This window comes from Gymnoscopelus braueri (genome assembly GCF_963280865.1).
Source record: "Gymnoscopelus braueri genome assembly, chromosome: 3".
NCBI lineage: Eukaryota > Metazoa > Chordata > Actinopteri > Myctophiformes > Myctophidae > Gymnoscopelus > Gymnoscopelus braueri.
In genome coordinates, this window is record NC_137612.1 from 51,215,040 (window position 1) to 51,231,381 (window position 16,342).

General features: G+C 39.5%; 1 protein-coding gene across 1 annotated transcript; it reads left to right on the top strand.

Annotated features, from left to right (window-relative positions):
- Positions 1-1,257: 1,257 nt before the first annotated feature.
- On the top strand, positions 1,258-14,998 carry camkva (CaM kinase-like vesicle-associated a; the record flags this gene model as incomplete). The annotated part of the gene is made up of 10 exons (XM_080425014.1): positions 1,258-1,356; positions 3,267-3,398; positions 6,018-6,092; positions 9,224-9,362; positions 9,814-9,934; positions 10,800-10,875; positions 11,582-11,718; positions 13,871-13,949; positions 14,224-14,311; positions 14,774-14,998. The coding sequence occupies exons 1-10, from the start codon at positions 1,265-1,267 to the stop codon at positions 14,996-14,998; spliced, it is 1,164 nt and encodes a 387-aa protein (XP_080281140.1). The 5' UTR covers positions 1,258-1,264.
- Between the last annotated feature and the right edge of the window lie 1,344 nt (positions 14,999-16,342).

Consider the following 16,342-nt stretch of genomic DNA (forward strand, 5'->3'; position numbering starts at 1 on the left):
AAATAACACTTGCTGCAAAACACAGTTGTTGACTCATTCCAGCGTGGAAAGAGCATGGCCTGCAACAGTCCTGCACAGTCCACTCAATACTGGAGAGATTTTGTGTTTGTGTGTTCTCAGTGGTGTAAAGTAATTTTACTTTAGTACTATACTTAAGCACAAACTTAAGCACAATTATATGTACTTTACTTGAGTATTTCCAATTTCCAATACTTTCACTTCTACTCCACTACATCTCAGAGGCAAATATTGTACTTTTACTCCACTACAATTATTTGAACACTTTAGTTACTAGTTACTTTTCAGATATAAAGTATGATAATATGAAACATGCATTAACCACTTTAGCCCTATTGTATACGTAGGCTATTTGAAAATAGTCGATCTACAAGCTCACAACGCGTCGCATCGCGACGCGCTGTGAGCTTGTAGATCTGCTATTTTCAAATATTTTAGTACTTTTACTCTTGGTACTTTAAGTACATTTTGATGCCAATACTTTTGTACTTTTATTTTTGAATTCTGAACTTTTACTTGTAATTGAATATTGCTATAATGCAGTATTGGTACTTTTACTTCAGTAAAGAATTTGAGTGCTTTTTCCACCACTGTGTGTTCTGCTCTGATATATTATATTGCTGATTTAACCATTCAGTGTATATTTGGTAGCTGGGGAAAAAAACACTACTGTCACACGATTACAAAATTTAAGTTGACGATTAATTGTCACACAAATAAGTGCGATTAACGATTGAATTGAAGTGTTGATGGCATTGAACATTGGAACATTATGAATAAACATTTCATTTCTATTTGCCTTTATAGGCTTCGTAATAAAAAATTGCACAGGGCAGATATGACACATTTAATTTTAAACTTTAACAAAAATATATTGCAAAAAAAATAATTAAATCGCTGATCTATAAGCTTGCATTGTAAGCTTGTTGATCTGATATTTCAGCTATTTTCTGAAAATGTATGAACAATTTTCAACATGGAAATTATCATGACGATTATGCAAGATAATTGCGATTATCTCAAATAATTGCGATTATGTAAGAATTGTGGCAGGCCTAACTGTCACTACTATAATGTCATCTATTCTAATGCAAATGTGCTTGTGTTGTTGTGTTGTTAACAGGTTGTGTTGTTGTGTTGTTCTTTTGTTAACAGATTGTGTTGTTGTGTTGTTAACAGGTTGTGTTGTTGTGTTGTTAACAGGTTGTGTTGAGCGGAGTGTTCCCAGGCTGGGGGAGGTGCTGCCATGCCGTTTGGCTGTCTAACAGTTGGGGAGAAGGACTACAACACTCCTTCAGAAGTCGCTGACAAATATGACCTGGGACAGATTGTTAAATCGTGAGTATATACCTGCACAGCAGGCAGTGGTGTAAAGTAACTAAGTACATTTACTCAAGTACTGTGCTTAAGTCAAATTTGTAGGTATTTCTTATTTTTTATGTTGCTGGAGTATTTTCACATTTTCAACATTGGGAGCGAATCTGACTTTCTAACTGCAATGGGGAGTTTGTTCCGCAGTTTGGGAGCCAGGAGGGAGAAGAGTCTGGGACGTTGTAACGATTAAGACCGTTTTGTCAGACACAGCCAGGAGGATCAAAAGTAACCTTGATGTGCAGCGCTCCTCTCCAAAAGCTGAACTATATGGTCTGCTTGAGGAGTCCAGGGCTCACTGCCCAAAAAAGCTGGACGCCAACACAAGTGTTGAATCGCACGGCGCTGGGTCAGAGGAGCGTTCCAGCACATCTTTACCATAGAACTGCATGGCAGACAGTCACTGGCAGCTCAAAAAACAGTTTCTGTGGACACGGGCCCTGGGGGAACAGTTTGCCCTTTTCAGCATACAGTAATCTGTGTATACGGGTCCTCACTAATGCTCACTGTGGGACGGTGCCATTTCCAGGGGTGCAGTGCTACTTTTAGAAGTGGGGAAGCATATCTATACCGCGCTCTTCCCTCTACACCAAATCGCTTCGGCAAAAAATAGCTGATCTACAAGCTCACGGCGCGACACGTTGAGCTTGTTGTGAGCAACTATTTTTTGGGTTTTTAGGTTTGGGCCTCTACGCGGCCCTCACACACGTCGCACCGCCGATCCGACTGATATGTCTTGAGTCATAGTGTTGGGAGCTTTGTCAGAGTACCCGTGGTACTCGTCTGTCTGTGTTCCTTCGTGCCCATGTATGGAGATCCCTGATGTCGTCACTATATGCCCATATATGGGCATATCGGTTGGATCGTTGGTTCTGGACAACTGGATATCCATATATAGCCTGGTGAACCCTCCCTCCAGAAATCTCATTTGTATTTTATTTCAGGAGTGAGTCTGGCCTGCAGACCTATATGGGCAATTTGGCTGTGGGCGGGAGTAATGTAGCTTTGATGTCCAAGTGGCCCTTTGATGTCCAATTAAGCCACTTTAGGCTGCAGTGATTATCACCAGGAGTAATTGGTTTGTCTTTGATGTTAATGAGCAGCTTGTATGAAAGGTGTATTGATTAATGACGTGTGAACCACTCGGGTTCCACCTGATTGGCCTACCCCCGCTGTCAATCACAAAACAATGAGCGAGGACGCTGATTGGCTCGGTTATTTGGTAATGCACTAGAAACGCCCATACAAGCCTTCATGCCAGACTCACTCCTGGAATCAAATGGAAATGAGATTTCCGGAGGGAGGGTTTACCAGGCTAATCCATATATGCCTATATATGGACATATCGGTTCTATCGGCAGTTCTGGACCAATAGCAGATCGTACATCTACTATTTTTGATTAGCAAACACATATAGATAAAGTGGTTAAAATGAATGTGATGCTGTACTAACTCATTTAGCTGGGGACCCCCTGGAACCCCCCCCCCCCCCCAAGGACCCCACTTTTAGAACCACTGCACTACACCCTTGGCCATTTCTGTACCAGCTCTGTGTCTCAGAGGTGGTTAAACAAGATTTCAAACTTTTTGTTATTACTTTGTTGATGCAAGAACATAATGGCTTCTATTTCATCACACTAACTTCCTAGGAAGAGAAATCTATTAGCTTGAAATCCCCACTGATGATGTCATTGGTAGGCAGGTTTCTGAACTGCCCATAACCCATTTCTGAGAGGCAGTGTGTTTAGAGAGAAATTATACCATGTTATGATCATTAGTGAGGATAAATTATATGACGATGAGGTTGAAAATGGGTCTTGCTTTAAGTGGTTAAACTGATATGATGCTAACGTACATCTTTTGGTCTGTCTTGTCAGAGAGGAGTTTTGCGAGATATTCCGAGCAAAGGACAGGAATACGCTGAAAATGTTCACCTGTAAAAAGTTCATCAAAAAGGATGGGAGAAAAGTGAGGAAAGCCGCCAAGAATGAGATCCTGATCTTGAAAATGTGAGTGACGTTTTTAATGCTCTTATTGCTCTAATTGCGAAGGGGCCGGTCTGCCCAGCGGTGTCCGAGATTAGCTGCTCACAGACACACGGACAGGGGCGAAAATATAATCCTGGCCTTTTGTCCTGGCTGAGATAATATTATCAAAGAATATTGATTGATTGATTGATTGATTGATTGATTGATTGCTTGCTTGCTTGATTGATTGATTGATTGATTGATTGATCGACGATCGATCGATCGATCGAATAATTTAACACCAAAAATGTTAACAGCACAGTCAAACGTTATGCTAAAAGGAGGACACAAAAAGCCCCAGGGGCTTGTTTCCATTGTGGACCATTTTACTCAATTCATCAGTAAGACATAGACAATACATACAATACAATACATACAATACGAAACAATACATAACAGTATAAGCTCCAGTAGCAACAAAAGGTGTATTTGCAGAAACAGGAGGGATGGGGGTGGGGGACAGAGGATGCTACTTACCAATGCGTTCCTAGGGTGTTCTGTGTTGATATGAAGGACCATTGGGTCAGTAATTGACAGACATTTTTCATAACAATGAAAATACTCAAGGGGCTAAATTAATTTAGATAAAACTATGTCACTCATTAAGCACAATAATGTCATTATCTTTTAATTACATTTTAGGATGATGTCGCCCTCAGGTGGCTTGAATCATGGCAACAATGGCAGGTTTTGAGTGGTTTCAACTTGTGTTTTGTCACTGTCGGGTGTAAACCTGTCCTGTGTTCCAATGGATCCACCGTAGTTATCTAGTCTCAAGCTCTTGTTAATACATTGGTTACATATCCTATATTAAAATTGCCTAGAGCAGGGGTCTTCAATGTTTTTTCAGGCCAAGGACCCCCTAGCTGAGAAAGAGATGAAGCAGGGAACCAAACTTTTCCAAAGATTTCATAGACTTGTTTGACAGCACTGTCAATGTGTAGCTTCAGGCACACAGAGGAAGGATTCATGTGAATGTGTATTTTCAGGCAGTTAAAGTTGTACAATGCAAATTCACAACTAACGATTTTTAGCAACCTCTGCTGGTCACTACCGTCACTGCATACAATTTCCGTAATCCTCGATTACCCAGAATTCCATTCGTTTTCACCGGAAGCCGGAAGCGTTTCAAAAAGCGATCTTTTAATTGTTTTATACTATCTACGGATCGTTTCTCTTAGCCAGTGGAGCATTAGTTACCATGAGCTGTGCTTTCTTTTTCTGTTCTTTTTCGATCTTCCAATCCTACATTATCTTAAAATCAGCGTGAGGTTCCTTTTTGTTAATAGCGCGGTAGTTCCTGGCCAAACAGGAAACCGTTGCGGTAGTTCCTGAGGACGTCGGCCACGACGTCATGACGTTGGCCAGGAACGTCATTTTCCCGGGAAAGTCCCCCCCGTACACGTTCAATAGAAAATATATAAATAAAAGGCTTCCGGGGGTGAAATTCACGGAGTGGGTGTTGTGAAACTTTTGCCACTCGCAAAAGATATACAATTTAACTTTAGTTTTGTTGAAAACGTTACCTAGTATTACTTTAACCACTTAAACTCTCACTACTAAAACCTCTTTGCTGAAAACCTCTTTGCTGAAAATAGCTGATCTACAAGCTTGAAGATCTGCTATTTTCGGTTAATGTTCCCCTCAGAATAGGGATGCTAGGGTTCAAGTGGTGAATGTAAAAAAAAAGATCCAATCACACAAACATTTGGCGGGCCCCCCTGTAGTAACTCGGAGGAACCCCAAGGGGTCCCGAACTCCCTGTTGAAGACCCCTGGCCTAGAGGGTGAGTGGGTGGGCGGGCCGACGGTGGAGGTCACAGACATAACGTCCGGACTTGCGCGGCGCACTGTTGCTCCGATCCACACCGAACCTGACACAAACACTGGTCAGGGGTCTGCCATCAGAATAGCCCCACCAGGGCCTCTGGTGCCACAGCTGCACTGTTGCTCCAATTCCCACCAAACTCGGCACAAACACTGTTCAGGGGTCTGCCATGACAATAGTCACACCAGGGGCCACGTGTGACCCAGGGGGCCACATATGGGGCCCCCAGAGGCCAAAGGCACACCATTACTTTCAACCTAGTGTCCCTGTTTTGGGGATGTCATTATAGGCGAAGATTTTAAAGTGATCTTCATAGCTTCGCTACTTCTGATGAGGCATTAAATTATGAAAAAAAAACATAAAAATATGAAATATGAAGATGAAAGGTTGCTGCCCGACAGTGATGACATTTCCAAGCTGATGTTGGGCTTGATGGTAGGCTTGAAGCTTGTCATGTTGCTTGAATATATTTAAGCCTGATTTATATCCTACATCGTATGAGAGGAAAATAGAGGGTCAACAAGCTCATTATGTACTGTGATGTGACGCGCTGTGAGCTTATAGATCTGCCATTTTTGGCCAACGGCACCCTTGTACAACAAAGTATAAATCAGGCTTTACTGCTCAAACTAAACACATTTCCATTTCTCCGCCTCCTGCCTCCTGCCTCCTGCCTTCTCCTCTCCTCTCCTCTCCTCTCCTCTCCTCTCCTCTCCTCTCCTCCTCTCCTCTCCTCTCCTCTCCTCTCCTCTCCTCTCCTCTCTCCTTTCATAGGGTGAAACATCATAACATCCTCCAGCTGGTCGATGTCTTTGAGACCAAGAAAGAGTACTTCCTCTTCCTGGAGCTGTGAGTGTCATGTCGAGGCGCTTTGTGAGCCAACGGGTGGCCTTTTCATCGATTCATTCATTGATTAATTAAAGGCAGGGGTTCTCAGAGAGGGTTCTGGGGACCCCCAGGGTTCCTTAAGGGGCTTGGTTTGTTTATTTCACATACAAATCAATTTAAAAATATATACAACAAATAGTAAGTGTAATGTGAAGGTGAATTCCTAAAAAAAACATTGAGTGGCATTCTCCAGGGAATATTTGATCACAAAAGTAGGGGGAAATTGCAACAATTTGGAGTACACGTCTTTCTATTCCAAAAAGGAACATTCATAGTCGTGCGACCGACACACACACGCACACGCACACGCACACGCACACGCACACGCACACGCACAGTAAAGAAAAGAAAATATATGCTCATTATACTATGAAAAACAGGAAACAAAAACAACAAAAGCCATATTCATAACAGACTATATCCTCTTGGGAAAATACACAATGCTGTGGCTTTCGTGGTTTAGCTAACTAGCAGCCTTTCATAGTTTGATGGCAGCATCATTTCCATTTTCCCTGGCAATTTACATAAATTGTATAGGCTTTCCAGGGACTCCGCAGCTAACATTATAGGAACAGCTTAAACACTTAAGCCCTGTTTTATTTCTCAACTATTAAAAAATAGCTGATCGAATAGCGCTCTGAGCTTATAAATCAGCTATTTTTTCAAAATGTTACATTCTGAATCTCCGCATTCATTCACGCCCTATTCATTATGTCTGTGTGTCTCACCCTTTTTCATTTGAAGGATCCATAATGTGATACGCATTCAGTATGGAAAAGTACTCAAATGTTTTACTTAAGTAAAAGTATCAATACTGCAATGTGGAAGTACTCTATTACAAGTAAAAGTCCGGGATTCAAAATTTACTTGAGTAAAAGTACAAAAGTATTGGTATCAAAATGTACTTAAAGTACCAAAAGTACGATGCAACGCGTTGTGAGCTTGTAGATCAGCTATTTTCAAATAGCCTAGGTATAAAATAGCGTTAAAGTGGTTAATGTATGTTTTATAATGTAATAATGAGATGTAGTGGAATAGAAGTAAAAGTATAGACAATTGGAAATACTCCAGTAAAGTTAAAGTACCTCAACATTGTACTTAAGTACAGTACTTGAGTAAATGTACTTAGTGACTTTACACCACTATTCGCGTTAGATCGCAATTTGTATTAAAACATATATATCTCTGGGACCCAAATCTAAGAAATGTTTTATTGTTAAACGTGAGTTGGTTTGATAAGGTCTTTTCATTTGGTCCAGCACTCCTTTACTGTCTATATACTGTAGAGATAACAGTGAGACTGTGATCAATAGACATTCTTTTATCATTTCCAGTTGTATTCACTTGTAATAATGGTGAGGATTAACTAGCCTCGCGTAGCCAGACTATATCACTGCGTGGATATGAGTCTGGTGCTTCTATGAGGACGTTTTTTTTCCTAAGGGGCGGGATCAAAACAATGGCTCTGGACGCGATTGGTTAGACCTACAACCAACTACCAATTACAGTCTCCCATATTTGAATACTGGGCCCTGATTGGTCACCCCAGACTTCGGGAGCAGGACATCGATTCACAACGGAGCAGTGCCAGACCCAAATCGCTGAGGGCAATTTTTTTTTTGCACTGGCAGATTCGTCTGGTCCCAGGCTAAGGGTTAACTATCCATCATTTCTGCAGACCTCCTGGAATGCCCTCAAGGACCCCTGGGGGTCCCTGCCAACTCACATTGAGAACCAGTGCATAAAGTCAGTTATTACTGACTTTATGCTCCCTCCCAGAATCACATTTAATGTAGATGAATAATCTCCCTAGGCAATGGTGGGATTTACTCAAGACAAGTACAGTACTTAAAGTGATATTTTTGGGTTAAAACAAAAAGTATTTTGTTAAAAGGTTAAAGCACTATATTCTGATAGTAATCATTGCTATAGAGTGTTTGTTCAGTAACAGGAGTCTCCCCGTCTCTCCAGCTCTTTAATAAACAGTAAATACATTTTCCGGTAGGTGTCAAAATCTCAGCCAATCAGGAGAAAGTACCCATTTTTAAGCTTAATTTGTATAGTGTTCCAGTTCCAATTTTGCCTGCTCATTTCTTAGTTAACCTCACTCCGTCAAATGGAAGAAGCTTGCGACACATATTTTGTTTCACAGCGTACTTGCATCTGAGACTCCGGGCGCAGAATCGATGACAGACGGAGTTTCATTTTTTCAAGCTACTAGGCAGGTGATTGGATGATCCCGCCCCTAGCAGCCGCTGATTGGTTCGTATGCGCAGTGGTTCGGGCAGCTTTACTCTGTGAGCAATCCCAGACCCTCCTTCCTGAAACCAAATGCAAATGAGATTTCCGGAGGGAGGGGGGTTTACCAGGCTATTTCTTAGTGTCATCACTTCCAATTTCACTTGTTTAATCTATATCCTGATTGAGTTCTCTATCCTGATTGGATAAAATTGGAAATGAAACTGAAACTGAAACTAAAATGCATTTTCTGTTTTATAAAGAGTTGGAGAGACAAGGAGACTCCTTTTACTGAACAAACACTCTATAGCAATGAGTACTATCAGAATATAGAGCTATTTAACAATTATTTTAACCAAAGAAAATCACTTACCCTACCTTTAAGTACAATTTTGAGGTACTTTGACTTTACTTGAGTATTTACATTTGTTGATACTTCCACTACATCTCAGAGGCAAATATTGTCCACTACAATTATTTAACATCTTTAGTTACTAGTTACTTCGCAGATTTAGATCATTATTACAAAACAGTTTTGTAATAAAAACATTAACCACGTAAGCCCTGTTTTATACTTCGGCTATTCTAAAATAGCCAATCTACAAGCTCACAACACGTATGAGCTTGTAGATCGACTATACTTTCATAAAAGTGTTTAATTTTTTTTATGTAGAAAAAAAGTGTACTTTCACTTTGGTACCTTGAGTATATTTGAATGGCAATACTTTTTGAGCTTTTACTCACATAACATTTTAATACAGGCCTTTTACGTGTAACAGAGTATATTTTTATATTGTGGTATTGCTAGTTTTACTTCAGTAAAAGGAATACTAATAGTACTGTACTCTCCTCAGGGCTACAGGCAGGGAGGTGTTTGACTGGATCCTAGATCAAGGCTACTACTCAGAGCAGGACACCAGCAATGTACTGAGACAGGTGCTGGAGGCTGTGGCCTACCTGCACTCACTGAAAATCGTCCACAGAAACCTGAAGGTACTGGTTCATTACATACATAAGCTGCCCATCGCTGACACCTAGTGGTGAAAAGTAGCACTTTGCATGCCACATTATGCTTCACATAATCAAATAAATAAATAAATAGCCTAAATAAATAAAATAAAGTGCTCCAGTGGTGGAAAGTATTGAAAGTAAATGAGTACATTCACTCAAGTACTGCACTTAAACACAATTTTGGTTTAGGCGACTCTGATCAAATGAGTATCTAAATATTATATTAAATAACTTTAAAACAGCCTTGCGTGCACACAAAAGCCAGAGTAGACGTTAAAAAAGTGTTTTAGAATAAAATACCCCTGAAAGTGCAAAGTACTTCAGTTCTTACACCACAGTAAGGTACAATTGCATTTGATAATCATGGCAAAAAATACCTTCATGTAATTCCTTTCCATTACAATAATTACATATTTATTTCTGTCTGGTGCAGCTGGAGAATTTGGTGTACTTTAATCGTTTGAAGCACTCCAAAATTGTTATCAGTGACTTCCAACTAGCCAAACTGGAAAATGGACTCATTAAGGACCCCTGTGGCACACCAGAGTATCTTGGTAAGGATTTAGATCAGTAACAAAAGTGTTAATTTTACTAATTGATCAACTGTTTGAAGGCATTTTGATTAAAGATGGTGTAAGTGGTATTTTTGTTCAAATACGTGTGAAATAGCTTTACATTCTGATCGTAATCATTGCTATAGAGTTTTTGTTCAGTAACAAGGATCTCCCCATCTGTCCAGCTCTTTAATAAACAGCAAACACATTTTCAAGTCAGGATGCCAATTTCATCCAATCAGGAGAGAGAACTCATACAGAACACTGGATAAACAAGTGAAATTGGAAGTGATGATAGAAAGAAGTGAGCAGACGATATTGGAACTGTTACGCTATCAAATAAAAGCTGATAAATGGGTCCTCTCTCCTGATTGGTTGAAATTGGCAACCCACCTGAAAATGGACCTGTTTATTAAAGAGCTGGAGAGACGGGGAGACCCCTGTTACTGAACAAACACTCTAAGCAATGATTACTATTGAAATAAAGAGCTTTAACCTTTTCACAAAAAGCATTTTGTTTTCCAAACAACATCACTTACACTACCTATTAGAGCCCATTGCTGAAATATACAGTAGCACATTGATGTTTAACATGATACGTTTTATATATCGTTGCTGTTGGGCAGAAACCTCTTATCTCCATATTTTTTTTTTTTCATTTTTCGTAAATTAATGCCCTACTTTGCCCCACTAAAATAGCTGATCTATAGCAAATCTATAAGATCTATAAGTTCAAAACGTGTTGCATTTTGAGCTTGTAGATCTGCTATTTTTGCTTCTTTTTTTTTTTAATTCCGAAAAGTAACAGTTTTGTACATTCCTTTCCACCCAACAGCAACGATATTGTGGTTTTGTGTTTTGTCAGCTCCTGAGGTGATTGGGAGGCAAAGATACGGAAGGCCAGTTGACTGCTGGGCCATTGGAGTCATCATGTACATACTGTAAGTGTTCACAACTAGGGCTGACACTATCCATTATTCTTATCAATTGTTTTTATGGATTACCTTTTTTGATTAATTAAGAAGCATGCTTTTTATCAACAAATCAAGGCAAAAAAAGTAAGGATTATTTCTAAATATTGTCTAAATTGATTAGTTTGATTAACCACTTACCCCTTAATTATGATTTTTGAGTTCTTATAACTATGCTTATACAGTGTTTTAATGGGTTTATAGTGCATTATAGACATGGGATGCATAGTACGTGTTACCAAACCTTGTTTTATCCTTGAGCTTTTAGATCAGCTATTTCTGCTATTTCTTAAACTTTTGGTCACCTATAATAACAAAAAAAAAAATGTTTTCACCCAAAATCTATTATTTCATCAAAATAAATGATTTGTTATAATCAATTATTCTTTTTTTATATGATGTACTGTATATTGATGTACTGTTGCACCCTATTCACAACTGCATGAAAGTATAAAACAAAACAAAAAATCTATTTAACAAAAGTAAATTTTTATATAACCGTCAATGTTATGTTTTTCACAAGAACCATTCCACATGAATGGGGCTTTTTTTATAACTTCTATCAGCGCTACTTTTAGTCGAGTGTCTGCCCTAGACACTCTACCAAAATTACGTAGGCAGTGGCACGCTTTAAAAGAGAGGTTAAAATGGTGTCTTTCTTTTCCAAACTCAACAGTTTGTCGGGGAACCCTCCGTTCTATGACGACGCGGATGAGGAAAACTATGATAATCACGATAAAAACCTTTTCCTGAAGATTTTGTCAGGAGACTATGAATTTGATTCACCATACTGGGATGACATTTCTGACTCAGGTATGAGATCGCTAGGGCCTCATCAGGCTAATGTATTTTTAAGCAGAACACAATAATTGGGTCACAGATAACCTAAAATATATCAAAACAGACATTTAAAACCAATAACCGACTTAGTCTTGCTCATGTAGGTCAGTTTTTCTTTTTAAATGTCTTCAACGAATCGACATGAAAATGTTCCACGCTCAACTTCACATCACACGCTTCTACTGGTTTTAGACGTGTTTACACCTGGTCAAATGAGTTTACATCAACCAGTGGGTTATTTCATGTAAGCGTCCCACAAATTGCAGTTAAATTTGAAATAAAGTATAAGAGTCAAGAGTGACATACAGTATATTGATTGTACAACAAATGCTGCTGGCACAAGCAGATTGAGGAACAGCTTCTTCCCCCAGGCTATAAGACTGACACATAAGAAAAAGTGATGAACACATCACTTTTTTTTCATGGCATGCTGATCTGGGTTTTTAACTTGTTTTTAAGCTCTTGTTAATTGCTTTTAGGTTCTGTTCTTCTTGTTGCTATTTATGTATTGTACTTATTGTTTATTTGGAGCTCCCCAACCTACGTTTTTCACAGTGCATGTAGTGTGTGAAGACCTGTGTGAACTTGACTGTCTGCTATCTCTGTGTCTGCATCTCTCCTGCTGAGCTCTACAGAGTGTTTGACTTCCTGAATCTTCAATTGACTATCCTTGATCATCTGCTGAATTTCAGCCTCTGTCTTTTTCTTTCATATTCTTCTTTCAACTTTTGACTCCTGAACCGATGAACCATCGCAGGAACAAACTTATTGACAGATACTCATGGTCTCTTATAGAAGATTGTTGTACACAGTGGACACTGACACACATCATTAGTGTCCCAGTAATGTGTGATACAGGTTTTGCAGTCGTTGTGTCCACATGTAGTGCTGACTGGATCAGTGAACACATCCAGACAGATAGAACACAGGAAAGTCCTCTTTAGGCAGGACACATTTCTAAAACAACTTAAAACATGGGTCTTCATCCCGGGTCCGGGACCCCTAGGGGGTCCTCAGAGTTACTACAGGGGGTCACCAAATCTTTGTGTGATAGGAACTCTTTTTGGTACATTAAAGGGATACTTCACTTTCACATAAAATAAACATTTAAAAAATATATTAAAAATAAATGAAAAAAGTAATGGAAAAATCACGGCCCCCTCACGCATTAGAGTGTCCTACTAATGTGTGAGGGGGCCTTTATTTTGCCATAACTTCTTTCATTTTTTTTAAATATTTTTTTTTAATGTTTATTTTATGTGAAAGTGAAGTATCCCTTTAACCACTTGAACCCTAGCATCCCTATTCTGAGGGGAACATTAGCCAAACATAGCAGATCTACAAGCTCATGTGAGCTTGTAGATCAGCTATTTTCGGCAAAGACGTTTGGTGTAGGGGAAAAAAAGAGCAGACAAAGTACACGTTTTCTAAGTATTGAGGGTTTACGTGGTTATCTGTCTGAAAATACATATTAACATGAATCCAACACAACATTGACAGTGCTGTCAAACAAGTCCATGAAGCTATGTAGCAATTATGAAATCTATGAAAAAGTGTAATCTGCAACAACATGTTATACAATATGTAGTGGGGGAGGGGGCGTCCCTGCTTCATCTCTTTCTCACCTAAGGGGTCCTTGGACTGAAAAACATTGATTATATGACCTGGAATCTTCACTGTATCAGCAATGGTACTGGGGACCTAGCTCAACCATTAATCTGATCTGACTTTATGATCCAGGAATGTTTATGATAGGAGGAGAATATTGAAGGTTTAGTTTTCTGTCGGTGGTCTAATATTCTATTTCAATCTCTCTATAAAGGTTTCTCTTCTCTTTGACTATAAATGACTGGTAATTAGGAACCAAATGGACCGTTAATGGGTCTGTAACTCTGACAGTGTATAAATGGAACCATATGGACCAGTAAGTGTACACTTGGTTCCATTTATAGAGGATTTTACAGATTTGGGTTCCAGAGATAAGAAATTATATCAAATGGGAGTCTGTGGCCATAATGCATATCAAACTGCGGGGTCCTTGAATGTGAATGTGATGTGATTCAACGGTTTGAATTTTAGTATTTACTGGATTAACTCTAGATTTGGTTTTAATATTTGTTTACAGCCAAAACACTCGTAGCATCATTGATGGAAGTGGACCAAGATCAACGACTAACAGCACAGGAGGCTATAAACCATGAATGGTAAAAAAAAAAAATCATTCTCACTCTTCTATGGAATGAGAGATGACAGCTCTCTGGTCCTCAGTGGTGGAAAGTTATTTAGTAAATGTACTCAAGTGCTGTCCTTTAATACAATGGTAGGGCTTTTACTTAGTTGAACAATTTTGATGGTCTCAGTCTCAGTCAAATATTGTACGTTTTTTACACTACAATTATTTGACAGCTTTGGTTACATGTTACTTTGCAGAATTAGATTATTAATACTTCTTCCACCAATGGTTGTCCTTTGCCTCAGGATTTCGGGGAACGCAGCCTCAAATAAGAACATCAAGGATGGAGTGTGTGCGCAGATAGAGAAGAACTTCGCCAAAGCCAAGTGGAAGGTAACTTTTACTCAAATTCTGTATCTTAGTACCATTTTGAGGTGCTTTTACTTTTACTTGAGTATCTTAATCCACTACATCTCAGAGGCAAATAATATACTTTTTACTCCACTACATTTATATGCAGTGGAGTGTACAGTAGTTGCACCCCTAGATCAGAGATCCAAAATGTGCTGTCTCCCTGGGATCCACTCTAGTGAAAATAGAAGATCTAAAAGCTCACATCACGTGTGAGCTTGTAGATCTGCTATTTTCACTACTTCTTAAAAGTAAAATATATATATTTTTTTGTTATGAAATTATTTCAGAAAAAATATTTATTTTTTGAAAATCTTTTGAAATTATAATAATAAAAAACAAAATGTAGGACACGTAGGACAAAAATGTGTCCCGACCCACTGTTTTGGAAACACTACCCTAGATGTTATAACTAACTAGCCCTCGGTTGTTTATGGCTCACAGAAAGCGGTAAGGGTGACCACCCTCATGCAGAGACTTCGGGCCCCTGAACAGAGTGAGTCGGGGGGCTCTAGTCCTGTCGTGGGGCCTGTACCACCTGGCAACACTCCTGCGCCCCCAGCTGGACGCCCAGGGGCCCTGGGACCTGCCGGCACACAGGCTCCTGTCAACACATGCACTGCCATCAGCCCTGCAGCCTCCATGCCCAGCAGTGCTGGCCAGCCATAGACCCACTGCCACGGGGACAATCTCCAAACATTATTGTAAACACAGGGACATCAGACTGATTAAAAGAGTATTTCACTTTAAAACACGCCATTTTAACGTCTACTCTGGCTTTTGCGAGCATATGAGACAGTTTTTTAAGTTTCTCGATTCAATATTTGATATTCATTTGGTCAGACACACAACCTATATATAACCAATGAAAATTCAAACTCCATGTTAACCGTGTTGGACTTGAACCATGTTAAATTAATTGAAAACACTCATCCCTGCTTCTGGTGATATTGTCCTTCAAATGCGTGAGGGGGCCGTCATTGTTCAATTACTTATTTTTTATGAAAAAAGTAATGAAATTAAGGATAAACGTGTGTGTGTGTGTGTGTGTGTGTGTGTGTGTGTGTGTGTGTGTGTGTGCGTGTGCGTGTGCGTGTGCGTGTGCGTGTGAGTGTGTGTGTGTGTGTGTGTGACGGTCAACTCAAGCATTAGAAGGACAACATCGGTCACCAGAAGCAGAGACGTGTGTTTTCAACGAGTCTAACATGGAGTTTGAGGTTGACTGGGCTTATATATTGTAAGAGGGGCATATCCTACATGAAATTTAGGAGCATGTCTTAAATTTCTAAATACTGAATCAAGCAAAACTTTAAAACTGTCTGGGGTTAGAAGCCAGAGTAGACGTTAAAATGACCCCAGAAGTGTTTTAAAGTGAAATATCCCTTTAAGCAGCAGTGGAAAAAGGACCTGTGCCATCCCTGATACATAATGTAATGGCATGTTGATAAAGTCTGTATTCTGTTCAGCTGTCTCCTAACCCACATCCTTAATGGAGCACTGCTATGTTCACACTTGCAGCCCAAATCCCATGTAAGCCTATTCAGATTGAAATCAAATTGGTCTGAACAGCAAACAATTTAAGAAAAAGGGGGAAAACTGACTTTTACTAATCATGATGATTTGAACCACATTCCTAGTTTAAAATTCTTTCAAATCAGATTTATAAACAGAGTATAAGTAAAGCATTACTCACACATACAGTATGGCGTTACCACAACCAATGTAGATAGGTCGACAACGACACAAATGCCATCTGATCACTTATTAACAGTGTGGACGGTCTGTCCTAAAGATCAGATTTCATAAACCAATGGGATTTGCCTGCAGTCTGAACAAAGCCAAAGAGCCATGTTTGTATATTTGATTCACCCTCTGTGAACTGTGTGATTGTGTGATTGTCTTACTGTATGTACTTACTTCCTTTTAAACATTAGCTGAAGAGCTAATCTCCTGACGTGTTATATCGTTGCTGTCGGGCAGAAACCTCGCATCTCCACATCTCAACCTTTTAAT